The sequence below is a fragment of the Orycteropus afer genome, unplaced genomic scaffold (assembly GCF_000298275.1).
Source record: "Orycteropus afer afer isolate SDZICR_OR568_19922 unplaced genomic scaffold, OryAfe1.0 scaffold00512, whole genome shotgun sequence".
NCBI classification, from domain to species: domain Eukaryota; kingdom Metazoa; phylum Chordata; class Mammalia; order Tubulidentata; family Orycteropodidae; genus Orycteropus; species Orycteropus afer.
Genome location: NW_006922099.1, coordinates 1,455,143 through 1,470,480, shown reverse-complemented (window position 1 = coordinate 1,470,480; position 15,338 = coordinate 1,455,143). Strand labels below are relative to the sequence as shown.

Below are 15,338 nucleotides of genomic sequence, written 5' to 3'. Positions count from 1 at the left end.
AAACTGTGGTCAATGACATGAGACAAAGTATATGTGAACTGCTGTATGGAAAGTGAATTTGCTCTGTAAATCTTCACCCAAATCACAATAAAAAAAAATAAATAAATAAACAAATAAAAGATTTATCAAGCAAACAAGAACCAAAAAAGAACAGGAGTGGCAATATTAATTTTGGATCACACTCACTTTAAGACAAAAACTACCATGAGGGACAAGGAAGGATATTATATAATGATTAAAGGATCAATTGAACAAGAAGATATATCTATAATAAATATCTATGGACCTAATGAAAGAGTCCCAAAATAGAAAAGTCAGACTTTAACAGATTTCAAAATACAAATAGATGACTCCACAGTCATAGCAGGAGATTTTAATGCATAACTTCAATGAAAAATAGACCAGGTGGAAAGAAACTCAACAAAGATTCAGAAGACATAAACAATAAAATCCACCAACTTAACTTGACACATTTACAGAGCACTTCACCCAACAACAGCACAATATACATTCTTTTCCAGTGCACATTGAACAGTCTCCAAGACAGGCCATATGTTAGGCCACAAAGCAAGCCTCAATAAGTGTAAAACCACTGAAATACTGCAAAGCATCTTCTCAGATCATAATGCAATCAAATTAGAAATCAACAATAGGAAGATGAATAGAAAAAGAGCAAACAGATGAAAACTGAGGAACACCCTCCTTGAAAACGACTAGGTAACAACAACAACAACAACAAAAATTCCTTGAATCAAACAAGAATGAAAACACAACATACCAAAATCTTTGGGACACAGCAAAAGCAGTGATAAGAGGCCAATTCATAGCAATAAATGAACACATTTTTTTGAAAAAGAAAGAACCAAAATCAATACTTTAAACCAACATCTCCAACGATTAGAAAAGGAACAGCAAGAAAAGCCTACAGTCGCCATAAGAAAAGAAATAATAAAGATTTGAGTAGAAATAAATAAAACAGAAAATAAAGACAAAAGAAAAAATTAACAAGACAAGAAGTTGGTTTCTTGAAAAGATTAATAACATCAACAAACCACTTGCAAACTTAACAAAGGAAAAGAGGGAGAGAACACAAATAACATGAATAATAAACGAAATGGGTGACATCACAACAGAACCAACTGAAATAAAAAGGATATTATCAAGATACTATGAAGAAACATAATCCAACAAATTTCAAAATCTGGAAGAAATGGAACGATTTCTAGAAATGCACCACTTACCTAAACTAACACAGACTGAGGTGGAAAAGTTGAACAGACCCGTAACAAAAGAACAAATTGAACAGGTCACAGAAACATTATCACCATAAAAAAGTCTTGGCCCAGACAGTTTCACTAAAGAATTCTACCAAACATTAAGAGAAGAACTGACACTAATTCTACTCACACTATTCTAAAACACAGAAGTGGATGAAATCCTCCCAAATTTATCTTATGAAGTGAATATAACCTTGATACCAAAACCAGGCAAAGATATCACTATAAAGGAAAACTACAGACCAATATCCCTCATGAATATACATGTAAAAATCTTCAACAAAATCCTAGCCAATAGACTCCAACAGCATATCAAGAAAATCATTCATCATGACCAAGTGGGGTTCACAGCAGGTATGCAGGGATGGTTCAACATTAGAAAAACAATCAATGTCATCTACCACATAAGTAAAACAAGAAGAAGCACATGATCATATCAATTGATGCAGAAAAGGCATTTGATAAAATCCAACACCCATTCCTGATCAAAACTCTCAGCAAAACAGGGACATTCCTCAACATAATAAAGGGCATCTATGCAAAACCAATAGCCAACATTATTCTTAATGGAGAGACTGAAACCATTCCTCTTGCCAACAGGACTAAGACAAGAATGCCCTCTTTCACCACTTCTATGTAATATTGTATTGGAAGTCCTAGCCAGGCCAATAAGGCAAAAAAGGAAAACCAAAGCATCCAAATTGGTAAGGAAGAAGTCAAACTATCTTTCTTTGCTGATCATATGATCCTATACCTAGAAAACCCAAGAGACTCAGTCAAAAATCTACTGGAACTAATTGACAGATTTAGCATACTGGCAGGATACAAGATCAACATCTAAAAATCACCTGATTCCTCTACACCAGCAAAAGGATTGCTGAAAAGGAAATAAGGATATCAATACCACTTAAAACAGCTACCAAAAAAATAAAATACTTGGGAATAAATTACCAGGGACACAAAAAACTACTTCAAGAAACCATAAGAGATCTACATAAATGGAGGAACATAACATGCTTGTGGACAGGAAGATTGAACATTGTGAAAAAGCCAATTCTACCCAAAGCACTCTATATATTCAATGCAATCCCCCAATCCAAAACCCATCAACATTCTTTAAGGATATGGGAAAACCAATCACTAACTTTATATGGAAACAGACATCAGATAAGCAAAGCAATATTGAAGAAGAAGAACAAAGTAGGAGGTGTCACATTCCAGGATCTTAAAACCTACTATTCAGCCACAGCAGTCAAAACTGCCTGGTATTGGTACAACAACAGACACACAGATCAATGGAATAGAACTGAGAACCCAGAAATAGATCCCTCAACCTATGGTCAGCTGATCTTGACAAAGGGCCAAAATTCATAAACTGGGGAAGAGATTTCTCTTCAAAAAATGGTGCTGGCATAATTGGATATCCACTTGTAGAAAAAATAAAACAAGATCTGTACCTTACACCATACACAAAAACTAACTCCAGATGGATCAAAGACTTAAATGGGAAACCTAAAACTATAGAGTTCCTCAAGGAAAACCTAGGGGCAAACTTAGGGGCCCTAATATATGGCATAAATAGTCTATCAAGCAAACCCAAAATACACAAACATCAGAAGAGAAACAAGATGAATGGGACCTTCTAATAATTAAATATTTATGTGCTTCCAAAGACTTCTCCAAAAAAGCCAAAAGAGAACCTACAGATTGAGAAAAAATGTTCGGCAATGACATATCTGACAAGGGACTTAACACTAGAACTTACAGAAAACTTCAACACCTTAACAACAAAAAGACTAATCCAATTAAAAAATGGGCAGAAGACATGAATAGACACTGCACCAAAGAGGATATTCAGGTGGCCAAAAAACACATGAAGAAATACTCACAATCATTAGCAATTAGAGAGATGAAAATTAAAATAACAATGAGATACCATCTTGCCCCAGCACTAGTAGCAAAGTTCAGTAAGACAGAAAATAAATTCTAGCAAGGATGTAGACAGATTGGGATTCTCACATACTGCTGGTGGGACTGTAAAATGATACAACCACCATAGAAAGCAGTATGGCGATTCCTTAAAATGTTGGAATTAGAAATACCATTTGACCCAGCAATCCCATTACTAAGTATGTATCCTAAAGAAGTGAGAGCCAGGATGAGAACAGATATATGCATACCCATGTTCACTGCAGCACCATTTACAATAGCAAAAAGATGGAAACAACCTAGGCGCCCACCAACAGAAGAATGGATAACCAAACTATGGTAGATACACACAATGGAATACTATACAACCCTAAAGAATAATGTAGAATCGGCCAAACACTGCATAACATGGATGAACTTGGAGGACATTATGCTGAGTGGAATAAGTAAATCACATAAGGACAAATATTGTATTAGTCTGTTATTGTAAAAAGTCAAGGAAAGGTCTATATATGGAAGGAAATTGTCTTTGTTGGTTACCAGAGGTGGGAGGGGAGGGAGGAAACACTGGTAGATAGGCAGCAACAAGTATTTATTTGGTGAAGAGAAGGGCAATATACCAGATGTGAGTAAACAACATGGTGGCACTGAGGAAGAGGAAGACAGAGAGGTGCATGGGAGGTAGAGACAGCAAAGATGAATCCTTTTGCCCATACAGTACTGTGTTGTCAGTAAAGGCAAACATGGATATATGGGCAGATAGATGAGTAGACAGGCTGAAATATTAGGTATGTCCATGCAGGGGGGAGTGTGCCCAAGATCATGTATAGGTTTGGCAGACAATGTTTGTACAAGTGTATCTGTATGTTCTGCAAGATTTCCCAGGTATTTAATAGAGCTGACAAGGGGCAAAGTTGTAGATATTTCTTGGCCACACCCAGCTACCCAGAGGGAGTGAGTAGTTGTACCTGTACCTCAGGACCATAGTCGCAGGGAACATCAAGCTCAATTGGCATAACACACTACACAAAAACATTATTCCACATCCTACTTTGGTGAGTAGTGACTGAGTTCTTAAAAGCTTGCCAGCGGCCATCTACATGCAATGATGAGACGTCTCTCCTAATCCAGAGCAAAGAAGAATGAAGGAAACCAAAGACACATGGAAACAATTAGTCCAAGCAACTGGTACACCATGAGATCCTCAGCCTATACAATTATGAGACCAGAAGAACTAGATGGTGGCCGGCTACCATTGTCTACCACTTGGAAGAGGATCTCTGTAGGAGATCCTGAATAGAGTGGGAGAACAATGTGGAACAAAACTCAAAATCATTGAAAAAACAAAAAAAGGACCAGGTTTGCTGGTCTCATAGAGCCTGATGGAACCAGTGAGAGTATGGCTCCTAGTTGCCCTTCAGGTCTGGAATTGAACCCACTCCTGTGGCTTCCAGCCAAACAAAAAACAGGCATATGAGCTGAACATTTACATTAGGTAGATATACTCCTTGGAGAGATCAATCATGGGAGAATAGAAGGGCTGTATATGCACAGGGAGACTGATCGGGGACAGGAGTGCATGGGAGGGAAGGACACAGGGAAGAGGTAACTATGGGAGGAAATAGGAGGTGAGCTGTTGCACTGTGGTAAATTGCAGTCAATGTCATGAGACAAAGTGTATGTGAGCTGCTGTATGAAGTGATTTGCTCTGTAAACTTTCACACAAATCACAATAAAAATTAAAAAAATATATATGTAAGTATGAAAATGTTACAAATTGAGAAACCCATTTATATCAATTGTCAAAAAAAACCTGAATATAACTAATAATCTTTTAGCCAGGCTACTAAGAAAAAAAAAAAAAAAGAAAAGAGAGAGAGAGAGAGAAAGAGAAGACTAAAAGTGGTAGAGACAGAGGGAGAAAGGAAGAAATGGAGGGAGAATGAATGTGCACAAGGGTGGTAACAGTAGCAAGGAAGGAGCAGAGAAGAGGTCCTATGATGTAGGTATTAACTGACTTATGAGAGGTATATGGTAAAGAATGAGTAAAATATTCTGACTCTCAGAGAATTCATGCTGAAAGAGGGCTATTAGGGGAAGGAGCTGGTACAGAGAAGAAAATGATGACAATGAGTTATACTTTTATATAACATTGTTGTAAGAGTACCTTCAAAGTAGGAAATGCATCTTACTCATCTATCCCTAGTTTTCTTCCAACTGCCCCAGTCAGACTCCAGAGTAGTATATCTGGAACACAGCAGGTAGGACTCAATGAATGTTAGTTGGACAAGTTGGACAAGAATAATGACTTCTGAGAACATAGTCTCTGAAAGATGGCCACAATGAGTAGAGAAGTAAAGTAATTAAAGGATATGGTGATGAGCTAGTCAAAAAAGCTCATGTGATACATCACAACATTCTTACAAAGTACTGACATTTTACAAAATGCAGAATGCTTCAAGGAGGAAGAATTGGTTAGAGGTCAAATGTAAAAATATGATCAAAGATGATGAAAAAGAAAAGGCTGCATTTGGCACTTAGGTCATAACGTTGGACCTACAATTTAGAGATGAAAAGGCTGAGAAGCTATAGAATTAAAAACTATTAAGAAATTACTAATTTATTCATTCATTCAAATATCTGAGAACTTATTATGTACCAGGTATTATGTAAGTTGCATAGTTACAGAACTACTATCTTGTGAAAGTTAGCTGTGAAAGGTGAGAAATGTGACAGTACTGTTGGGTATTGCAGAATCAGGTAGGGTTTTTAAGGCTATGGGAGTCTGGTAGCATAGTGCCTAAGGCATTTGACTGCTAACCAGAAGGCTGGCAGTTCAAACTCACCAGCCGCTCCTCGGAAGGAAGGTTGGGTAATCATACTTCCATAGTGATACCGCCTAGGAAACTCAAGGAGGGGTCACTATGAGTCGGATCCAATTCAACGGCAAAACACAACAACATTACACACATATTCACTAAACTTTTAAACAGCAGCTATTCAGAATTATTAACTCATTAAATACAGATATTCTCATTCTTTTAATGTTATGTATCAGGAACTTCAATATGGACATGGCTGACCAACCTTGTGAAAGATTCTAGGATAGACTTGACTTTAGACAGTCCTTCTTTACCAAAATACACCACTGTAAGGTGAATCCTCTTGTCTTGATGAATACATACATCTCTGAAAGAATTGAAGAATAAAATATGTTCAAGAAAATATGTGAGGCACTGCTCATTCAGAAAGCAATAATATGAAGCATTAACCAGAAAACTTATGAGGCATTACTCACTTAGAAAACTATCACACAAAGCTTAAAGTAAATATAGAAATAGCACTATTATTCAAATTATAGCAAATGTATACTAACATATATCATGAGTGTAATTCTTGAAGTGCACAGAAGCATTCCAACAATACTGTCAAGTTTCAAAAAATTTTTGGTACTCTGGCTTTGGTATTATCTTTAGAAGTAAGTTACAAGCTACTCAAAAGAACAAGCCAATCAGTTCAGAACTAAATACATAAATATTCAAGTTTCGCATCAAGATTTATTTTGTTCTCAGGTTGACTAATTCTGGAAAGTATATAATCAAAGAATAAAGATTTGTCCTGACAAGGATCCTGTTTAGGATTACACAGCATTAAAACTAGCATATTAAATTAGTCTAGAATATTTAGTTTGACATTTAACACTTTAAACTATAAAAGGTCACTTAAAAAAAGTATTAACAGTTTTGTTTAGCCTACTTTTAAATATCCAGAAGTATTTAAAACATTACAGTTGTTAAATTCAAACAAAAAAGCAGTACTTTCTCACACAGTTACCTTAGTAATGGTTATTAATTATTATTATTAATTATTTAACACTCCCATGTTTTAAAATATGCAAGTTTTGTGATAAAAAGGAAGTCTTTGCTCCCTAAGATTTTTTTTCTCCCCATTTTTAGTTGAATGTTTGTATTTCTAAAATTTCTTCTAATTTTAAATCAGTTTGTTCAAGGAATATAGCAATGTTCTATATCTTGACTGGGATGCTGTTACATAAATGTATATATATATTTGTCAAAAGTCATGAAAGCTGTAATCTTAAAGTATGTGATTTTATTGTATGCAAATTATGCCTCAATAAGGTTAATTTTAAAATTTTATTTATTTTAATATGAATTTACACATAATCATGAAAGCCATTCAAATTTAGTTTCCAATAGTTTTCACTCTGAATTTACTTCCTATTTTAAATTGTCAATAAAACATACTACACATTTTAAGATATAAAAGAATATCAAAAATAAAGTTCCTTTAATGCCTGTAAGATTATTATGTAATTCTAAGTACTCAGTAAAGACAGATTAAGTAAATACGTATGAAATGTAACATTTGGTAGGGCTTAGCCAAATCATTAAGGCCCAAGAGTTACCTGAAGTTCTGCATAAACTGTGCAAACGCATCAGTTCTTTCAGCAAGTGGCACAATGATATTAATAATGGATCTAGTAATGTCGATCATCTCATTCTTTACTTTCATGAGAGGTCCAAAAGGGCGGAAGAGGGTCACATGTCTATATTCCATCAGGTCTGCTTTCTTAAAAAAGAGTTCATACTGGGTACCCTTATCTCTCTCGGTGCGATAGTAACCTGAAGGACAGTTAGGAACAAAGATGCTTTCATGTCAAAATTTATAAATTCAATGGAAATACTGATTTTACTTAGTCAAAAATGTTAACCTGGACCTGTAAGATTATTTTTTACATATTGATAAAAATAGCTATCACCACTGCACATTTTGTTACAATTATTCCTTTAAAAGAAAAGGAGGGGTTATATAAAAAAAAAAAAAGTTCATTGCTCTGCTGTATTATTATTAAATCCATAAAATATGTTCCAAATGGCAAATACTCCTTTTTACATATGAATTTTTTTTCATATTAAGGTGTCAACACAGCAACCATATTACAAACATAAATTACTTCTAACATTATTAAAATCTAGACCCAAGAGTCAAAATGTCTACTACTTGTTCAATACAACAAAAATGAATTGCGTGCATTTGTGTAAAGTCACTGGTGACATAAAGAAGGCTATAGATATGGCCTTGGATTTGAAGAAAAGTCAGTTAAATTGAGTACTCATCTATATCAAAGAACAATTATTATAGATTTAAACACAGTGATTTGAGGTTAATTGGAGAGAAAAATATAGAAGTCTACTACTAGGCAATCTGATTTTACAGTGTGACTCTCAGGAAAGAGGAAATTACACCTATAGATGTGTGACTACTGCAAGTTATTATCTGGGAATAAAATGGTAAATAACCTTCACTAGGCTTCCCTCCTGAACCTTAAAGTCTAGCAGGAACTACAAACTTGTAAATGGGCAGTTCCATATAATACAAGTTGAGTCATGGGAAGGGAAACCAAGAGTAGTGGATTTCAGGAGCATCCAAGAAACCTGCAGCGTTGGAGATGACTTCCTGGAAGAAATGAAATCTAAGTCAAAGTCTGAAAGACAAATAGCAGTTACTCAGTTGTTGCTGTCAGTAATTATTGAGGAATAGGGGCATGGTAGAGGAAGAATGAAGGTTAGAATATCCTGTGACAGAATTCAAGGAGAATTATAAGAGAAGCGGAAGCTGCAAGACATACAAGTGGCAGTTTCCTTTCTTTTTAGGCATTGCTGATGTGAAGGCATTTCACAAGTTAACCAGTTATTTCCTCTGTAGCTTTCAATTCTGCTATAAGCTAAAGTGTAAAAAGACACAAACCTCAGCCTGTAGAAAATTAGAAGACTTTCAAGAAAAACAACTGATTGAAAATGGCAGGATGAGACAGCTTCAGGGAGAAAAAAGCTAAAATGTGACAGTAAAGTACAATGTCCTCCCTGATGTTCTCCAATGGTCTGAATGTACTATAGTACCAAAATCAAACCAAACCTACTGCCATCAAGTTGATTCTAACTCATAGCGACCCCCACTGGGTTTCCAAGTTGGTAAATCTTTACAGAAGTAGATTGTCCTGTCTTCCTGCTGCAGAGTGGCTGGTGGGTTTGAACCCCCAACTTTCTGGTTAGCAGTCAAATGCCTTAGGCACTGTGCCACCAGATCTCTTTGCATTATATTACAGTAAGTGGTATTCATGAGGAATCAAGTTGAACAAAATCAAAATGTGCAATATTTTTTTTACAGAATCAGGTAAAGATAATTGTTTAAACAACATATTCAAAATGGCTTTAGTCTGCAATTAAATATTTGCAGGAGGTGTTAAGATGGGAGATGAGTGGGGATCTATAATCATTCCAGTTTATAACAAATAATAAATGTCTTAAATTTATAGCAGTGTTCCTCAACATTTGACTCATACCCTATATTGACATACAACAAGTGCTTTCTGTACTTTACATTGGTCATCTAGGTACCTCCTAACTTTTCTAAATACCAAATATGGTTTTCAAAACTATATATGTGTCCTTGATATTTGTGTATGTGCTTCTCTTCTTTCTTCAAAATGAATAACCACTAATCTACTAAATTCATTCTTTCCCTTTGTCAAATGGTTTTCAAATGTTGAGTCTTTAATTCATATATTTAAAAAAAAAAAAATTAAGAGAACATCAAGACCAGGTAAGAGAGAAAAGCAAGTCTATGTACAGCTCACAAGACTATGCTTCAACCTACTTCAATAATCACACTTATATAAGCTTAAACCAAAAAATCAAACCCACCGCCAGTGAGTTGATTCAGACTCATAGTAGGCAGAAATGCTTGTAGGGTTTCAAGGCTATGTATCTTTATGGAAGCAGACTGTCACATCTTTCTCCCATGGAGTGGCCAGTAGCTTTGAACTACTGACCTTTTGCTTAGTAGTCAAACACACTTCAAATTCTTGATAGAATGAAGTGGGTAAAAATGTAAATATTTTAATACTGTGGATAATGACTGACATATTACCAGTATACAACTTTAGTTAGCATTTTGGCATAATAACGTAACTATAAACCAATATATTTTTCACATTACCTTCTATGAAGTCATTTTCATTAAATATCAGCTTCTCTCCAAGGGGACTATCCTCATCTTCCTGTTCATCATCATCATCAGGATTATTAATGACCTCTAACCCAGCTTCAATAACCTCTACCAATTCATCTCGTTTGTCTTTTCTAACTGGCTTTTCCTCAGGATGGCGAGTGAGACCCATTTCCAACTGGAATACTTTCATTAAGGTAAAACTTTCAAAGGGAATAACCCCATATTCACTTGGTAGTTTGGCTCCTAGACTAACTTCAGCTTTGTCAATTTGGGAATGAAGAAACTCTAAAAGATCATTAGGTGCTTGTTCTTTGTTGCCTTGATAACCTATGCCATTAATCCCTCCATTCTTTTTCTCTTGCAATGATCTCATCCTTTCACTCATTTCTTGTAATTCTTGTTTCAGCTGGGCAATTTGACGTTTCAGACTGGTTGCCCTGGTTTGATAATGTTCTTCTTGCTCCTGTAGAAGGGCTTGATAATACTCTTTACCATAATTTTCCCCAATAACACCAGGAAGAGATGCATTTCCATCAGTCTGGGGAGCACATTCCAGAAGGTACATAAATAATACCAAACTGCAGAGTACAGCCAGACCCAACAGCAGCCAATGAGTCCGGGTCTGAAGAATCAGTCCTCTTCTAGGCATTCTTATTAATGTGTACTCTTAATAAGATAAGGTCTTCATTTGTTCATACCGTTAGCAAAATGTTATCAAAAATTAAAAACAAAATCCAAATTTCTATAAAAGGTATCAAGATAAATTCTTTCTCTTCAAAATTTCTTTCTTAAACAGTCATGACTACTTGCAAAATTGAAAAATTATGCATGCTTCCTGTATTGTTACCAGGATATCCAGAATAAAGCAATTTGACCTAGAGAATCAGATAAAATCCATTCTATCGTGGTGACTTACCTGAAAGAAACAAATCAGAATCAATCAGTATTTTGCATCCTTAAGTGTATCAGATTGTTGACAGCTTCAGTAAACTGAGCTACAAGCACCATAAGAGTATGTAGAGCACCAAGAGGATTGTTAACAGAATGTAGAACATTCAATAATTAATAGACAGAAGTATTAAGAAAAATACCTCACAAAACATTAATGTATTTTGATACTTTTAACCAGCATGTCAACACATTCATAACTTCTTGAATGCAAGAAACGCTAATATTATGTTCAATATAGTTTATGTAACATAGATTCAAATGTTTTCTAATTATTTGAAAATTATATTCCTTATAACTCTTTATCCACATAATATTTTGATTAACATGTCATTCCCCAGTTACAGCATATGACTGTGTGGAATTGAGTTTCTAGAAATTATTTCTGTGATATTAATGGAGAAAGATATTTTCTTCCAGTTTATTCAAACCAGGTGTTCTACTTCATTTTTTTCTATGGTTCACTCAGTCAATCTAAGAGGCCTTAAACTAAAGCAGAGGGAAAAAATTCAATTTCATAATGTCACAGACATCTGAAAAGCACATTAATATTGTTTAATTCAATATCTTCCATTAGATTACTTGAGCATTAGATCACTTAATTCTTTCCACTGTACTACACAACAACAGATTCCCAACAAGTCTGGGAAGGTTTGGAGTCTACATAAATAAACACGGATGTTTTAATCATGTTTCCCAGGAAAGAAAAAAATGAAAAACTATTTATAAACTTACAAAATTATATGCTACCTCTCATGATGCAACCAGTTGTTTGATAGCTTGTGTGTCTATGTCTAAACTAAAGAGTCTTAATCTAGAAATACAGAAGGTTAAACTAAGGAGAAAGGAAGTATGGGAGGACTTCACTGGAGAACTTCCATTCTAACTGTCTGTCAGGAAGGATATGTGATACTACAGCATATTTTTAAGAGGGATGGTTTCTACCCAAAGTACCTATGGAAGAAGATTATTAGGTAATATCCATCCTAGTCACTTCACTAGTGAGTAGGAGAGCTTGGATACTGTCTGTAGAAAATGCCACAAATATGTTTTTGTGGCATATGTTTGTATAAAATACATGATGGATTCAAACTTCTTACAGTTAAACTCATTTCTAAATCCACTGCCACTGAGTCCAACTAATGGCATCCCTATAAGACAGAGTAGAACTATCTAGTAGAGTTTCTAAGCCTGTAATCTCTTAGGGAAGCTGATTGCCATCTGGCTCCTGTGCTGTGGTGGGTGGGTTTGAACTGCCAACCTTCTGGTTAGCAGCCAAGTGCTTTAATCACTGCACCACCAAGGCTCCTTTCCTTGTGGTTGAGTAGACCACAAATCATTTACTACCTTAGCCACTTACTACTTTAGCAGCTAAATGATAGCGCAAACAAAACAACCACTGCCATCAAGTCAATTCTGACTCATAGCAACTCTATAGGTCAAAGCATAATTGCCCCAAAGGGTTTCCAAGACTGTAAATCTTTTTTTTTTTAATTAATTTATTTTATTGTGCTTTAGGTGCAAGTTTACAGAACAGAGTTTCTTTTACATTCAACATTATGTGTACAATCAGTTTCACTCCCCATTTACCATGCCCAAACCTAACCCAATCTCCTCCCCTCCCTGCCCAGTAACCCCCCTCCCCCGTGCCCCTCATAGTTATGCACTCCTGTGTGTCCTGCATTTTCCCATGTGAATGCTGCCCCTCTGGTACCCTGTGGTTGATTGCTCCAAGGGATGCATTTGCATAGAGTATGTGGGTGCATCACCCTGGGTTTAGTGGTCTGCATGAACATCTTGTTTACTATTGGGCTGAGAGCCAGACCCTGAGAGTGAGTTTTATTCCAGGCCCAGAATGTATCCCAGGGCCATAGTAGTGGGGGTCTCACCAGACTCCATCCAACCAGGAATTCTGGTCATTACTGACTTTTTGGATTTTGTTCCACATCTTTCCTCTTACTCTATCCAGTATCTCCAGATTTGTTCCTTTCCTGAGCGGTTGGCATTGATAGCCAGGCACCATCTAGTTCTTCCGGTCTCAAGGGCCATCATGTCCTAGGGCTGACTGCTTCCAAATGCCCTTTTTTTTTTTTTTTGCATCTTCACCTACGATGATAGGAGACCATTAGTTGCATCTTAGATGATGGATTGAAAGCTTTTAAGACCCCAGTGGCTACTCACCAATGCAGGATGAGGAACAAGACTTTTATAAATTTTGTTGTGCCAATTGAGTCTGATGTCCCCCAGTACAGTGGTCCTGAGTCAGATCCATTGGATCTCTCTCTCACAGTGTCTGGGTTTCTGTGAGGGATTACTCTATATCTGTCTTCTGTTGTTTCTGTAAGGATTGCAGGTATTTAGCATCAATGGTATCTGTGCAAGATTAGCCTCCCCTAAATCTATCCTTGGTCTAGAGCATATTCCTGTACACTGACCTCCATTTGATCTTCTAAGATGTTTATGTGTTCATCTGTAACCTGGTGCTTGGTGTTAATTCTAATGCAGTATTGTAGGCACACTGGTTGGTATTAGCATCTGTCATCTATTATGTGCACAAATCAGTGACTTCCCTATCCTAAGGTTATCATGGTGGTCACAGACTCTTTCCATATATCCCTTACCAACGTCAGTGAGCAGGCCCCAACTAGCCTGAAATTAATCCCCTCCCTTCTCTCCCCACTGTAAAAACCTACAAAGTGAGTTCTCTTCCTTTTTTTTTTTTTTTTTTTATTGTGATTTAGGTGAAAATTTACAGAGCAAATTCACTTTCTATACAGCAGTTCACATATACTTTGTCTCATGACATTGACCACAATTTAACACAATGCAACATCTCCCGTCCTTCTTTCTCCCAATGATTACCTCTTCCCCGTGTCCATCCCTCCATGCACTCCTGCCCCAAGCTGTCTCCCAGTGAATAAGCAGGCCTTCTTTCTCCCATTATTGTTCTCTCCAAGGACTGAATCTATATCAGGGAAATGTTCAACTCATATGCCGGTCTATTGTTGTCTGGAAGCCGCAGGCATGGGTTCAATTTCAGACTTGAAGGGCAGCTAGGGGTCATAGTCTCAGTGGTTCCACCAGGCTCTATTGGACCAATAAACCTGGTCCCCCATTTTTTTTTCTCCAAATGATTTTGACTTTTGTTCTACATTGTTCTTCCTCTCTATTAAGGATCTGGTACATAAATCCCCTTCCAAGTGGATGACAGTAGTAGCTGGACACCATCTAGTTCTGGTCTCACAGTTGTATAGGCTGCAGATCAGACGGTGTACCAGTCTCTATGACTAATTGTTTCCATGAATTTTTGGTTTTCTTCATTCTTCTTTACTCTAGATGAGGAGAGACCCATCGTTGTATCTAGATGGCAGCCTGCAATCTTTTAAGATCCCAGTCACTACTCGCCAAAGTAGGAGGTGGAACAATGTTTTGTGTAGTATTTTATACCAATTGAGCTTGATGTCCCCTGCAATTATGGTCCCGAGCACACAGGTTCAACTACTCAGTCCTTCTTGGTAGCTAGCTGTGACCAAGCAGTGACCACAACCTTGCTCCTCATCAGCTCTACTATACACCTGGGAATTCAGATCATACACATAAACGTACATAGGACCATTGTCTGCCAACCCTATATATGTTCTTGAGTACACTCCCCACTTCAGAGACACACCTAATAGTTCAGCCTGTCCACCCATCTATCCACCCATATACCCATGTATACCTTCACTGACAATGCCATACTATATGTGCAAAAGTGTTCATCTTTGTTGTCTGTACCTCCGACATACCTCTCTATGTGTTTCTCTTTCTCTATATCACTATACTGATCACTCACATTTGTTACATTGCCTTTCTCTTAACCCAAATCAACACTTATCACTATCTATCTAACAGTGTTCCCTGCCTTACCCTCCCACCCCTGGTAACCGACAAAGAAAATGTCCTTCCATAGATAAACATTTCTTTGACTTTTACAATAACGGACTAATACAATATTTGTCTTTTTGTGATAGACTTATTTCACTCAGCATAATGTCCTCCAAATTCATCCACATTATGCTGTGTTTTGCAGATTCTACATTATTCTTTAGTGTTGCATAGTATTCCATTGTGTGTATGTACCATAGTTTGGTTATCCATTCCTCAGTTGAT

The 15,338-nt window shown here is 36.5% G+C and overlaps 1 protein-coding gene across 1 annotated transcript in view; it reads right to left on the bottom strand.

Annotated features, from left to right (window-relative positions):
• Nucleotides 1–10,887, bottom strand: part of CSGALNACT2 (chondroitin sulfate N-acetylgalactosaminyltransferase 2) — a 120,026-nt gene extending 109,139 nt beyond the window's left edge. The window contains exons 1-3 of the mRNA XM_007955577.2: nucleotides 10,227–10,887; nucleotides 7,633–7,849; nucleotides 6,294–6,395 (exon numbers count right to left, since the gene is read on the bottom strand). Of these exons, the coding sequence (XP_007953768.1) occupies nucleotides 6,294–6,395; nucleotides 7,633–7,849; nucleotides 10,227–10,887 (980 nt within the window). The remainder of the gene's footprint in view (nucleotides 1–6,293; nucleotides 6,396–7,632; nucleotides 7,850–10,226) is intronic.
• Nucleotides 10,888–15,338: the final 4,451 nt, after the last annotated feature.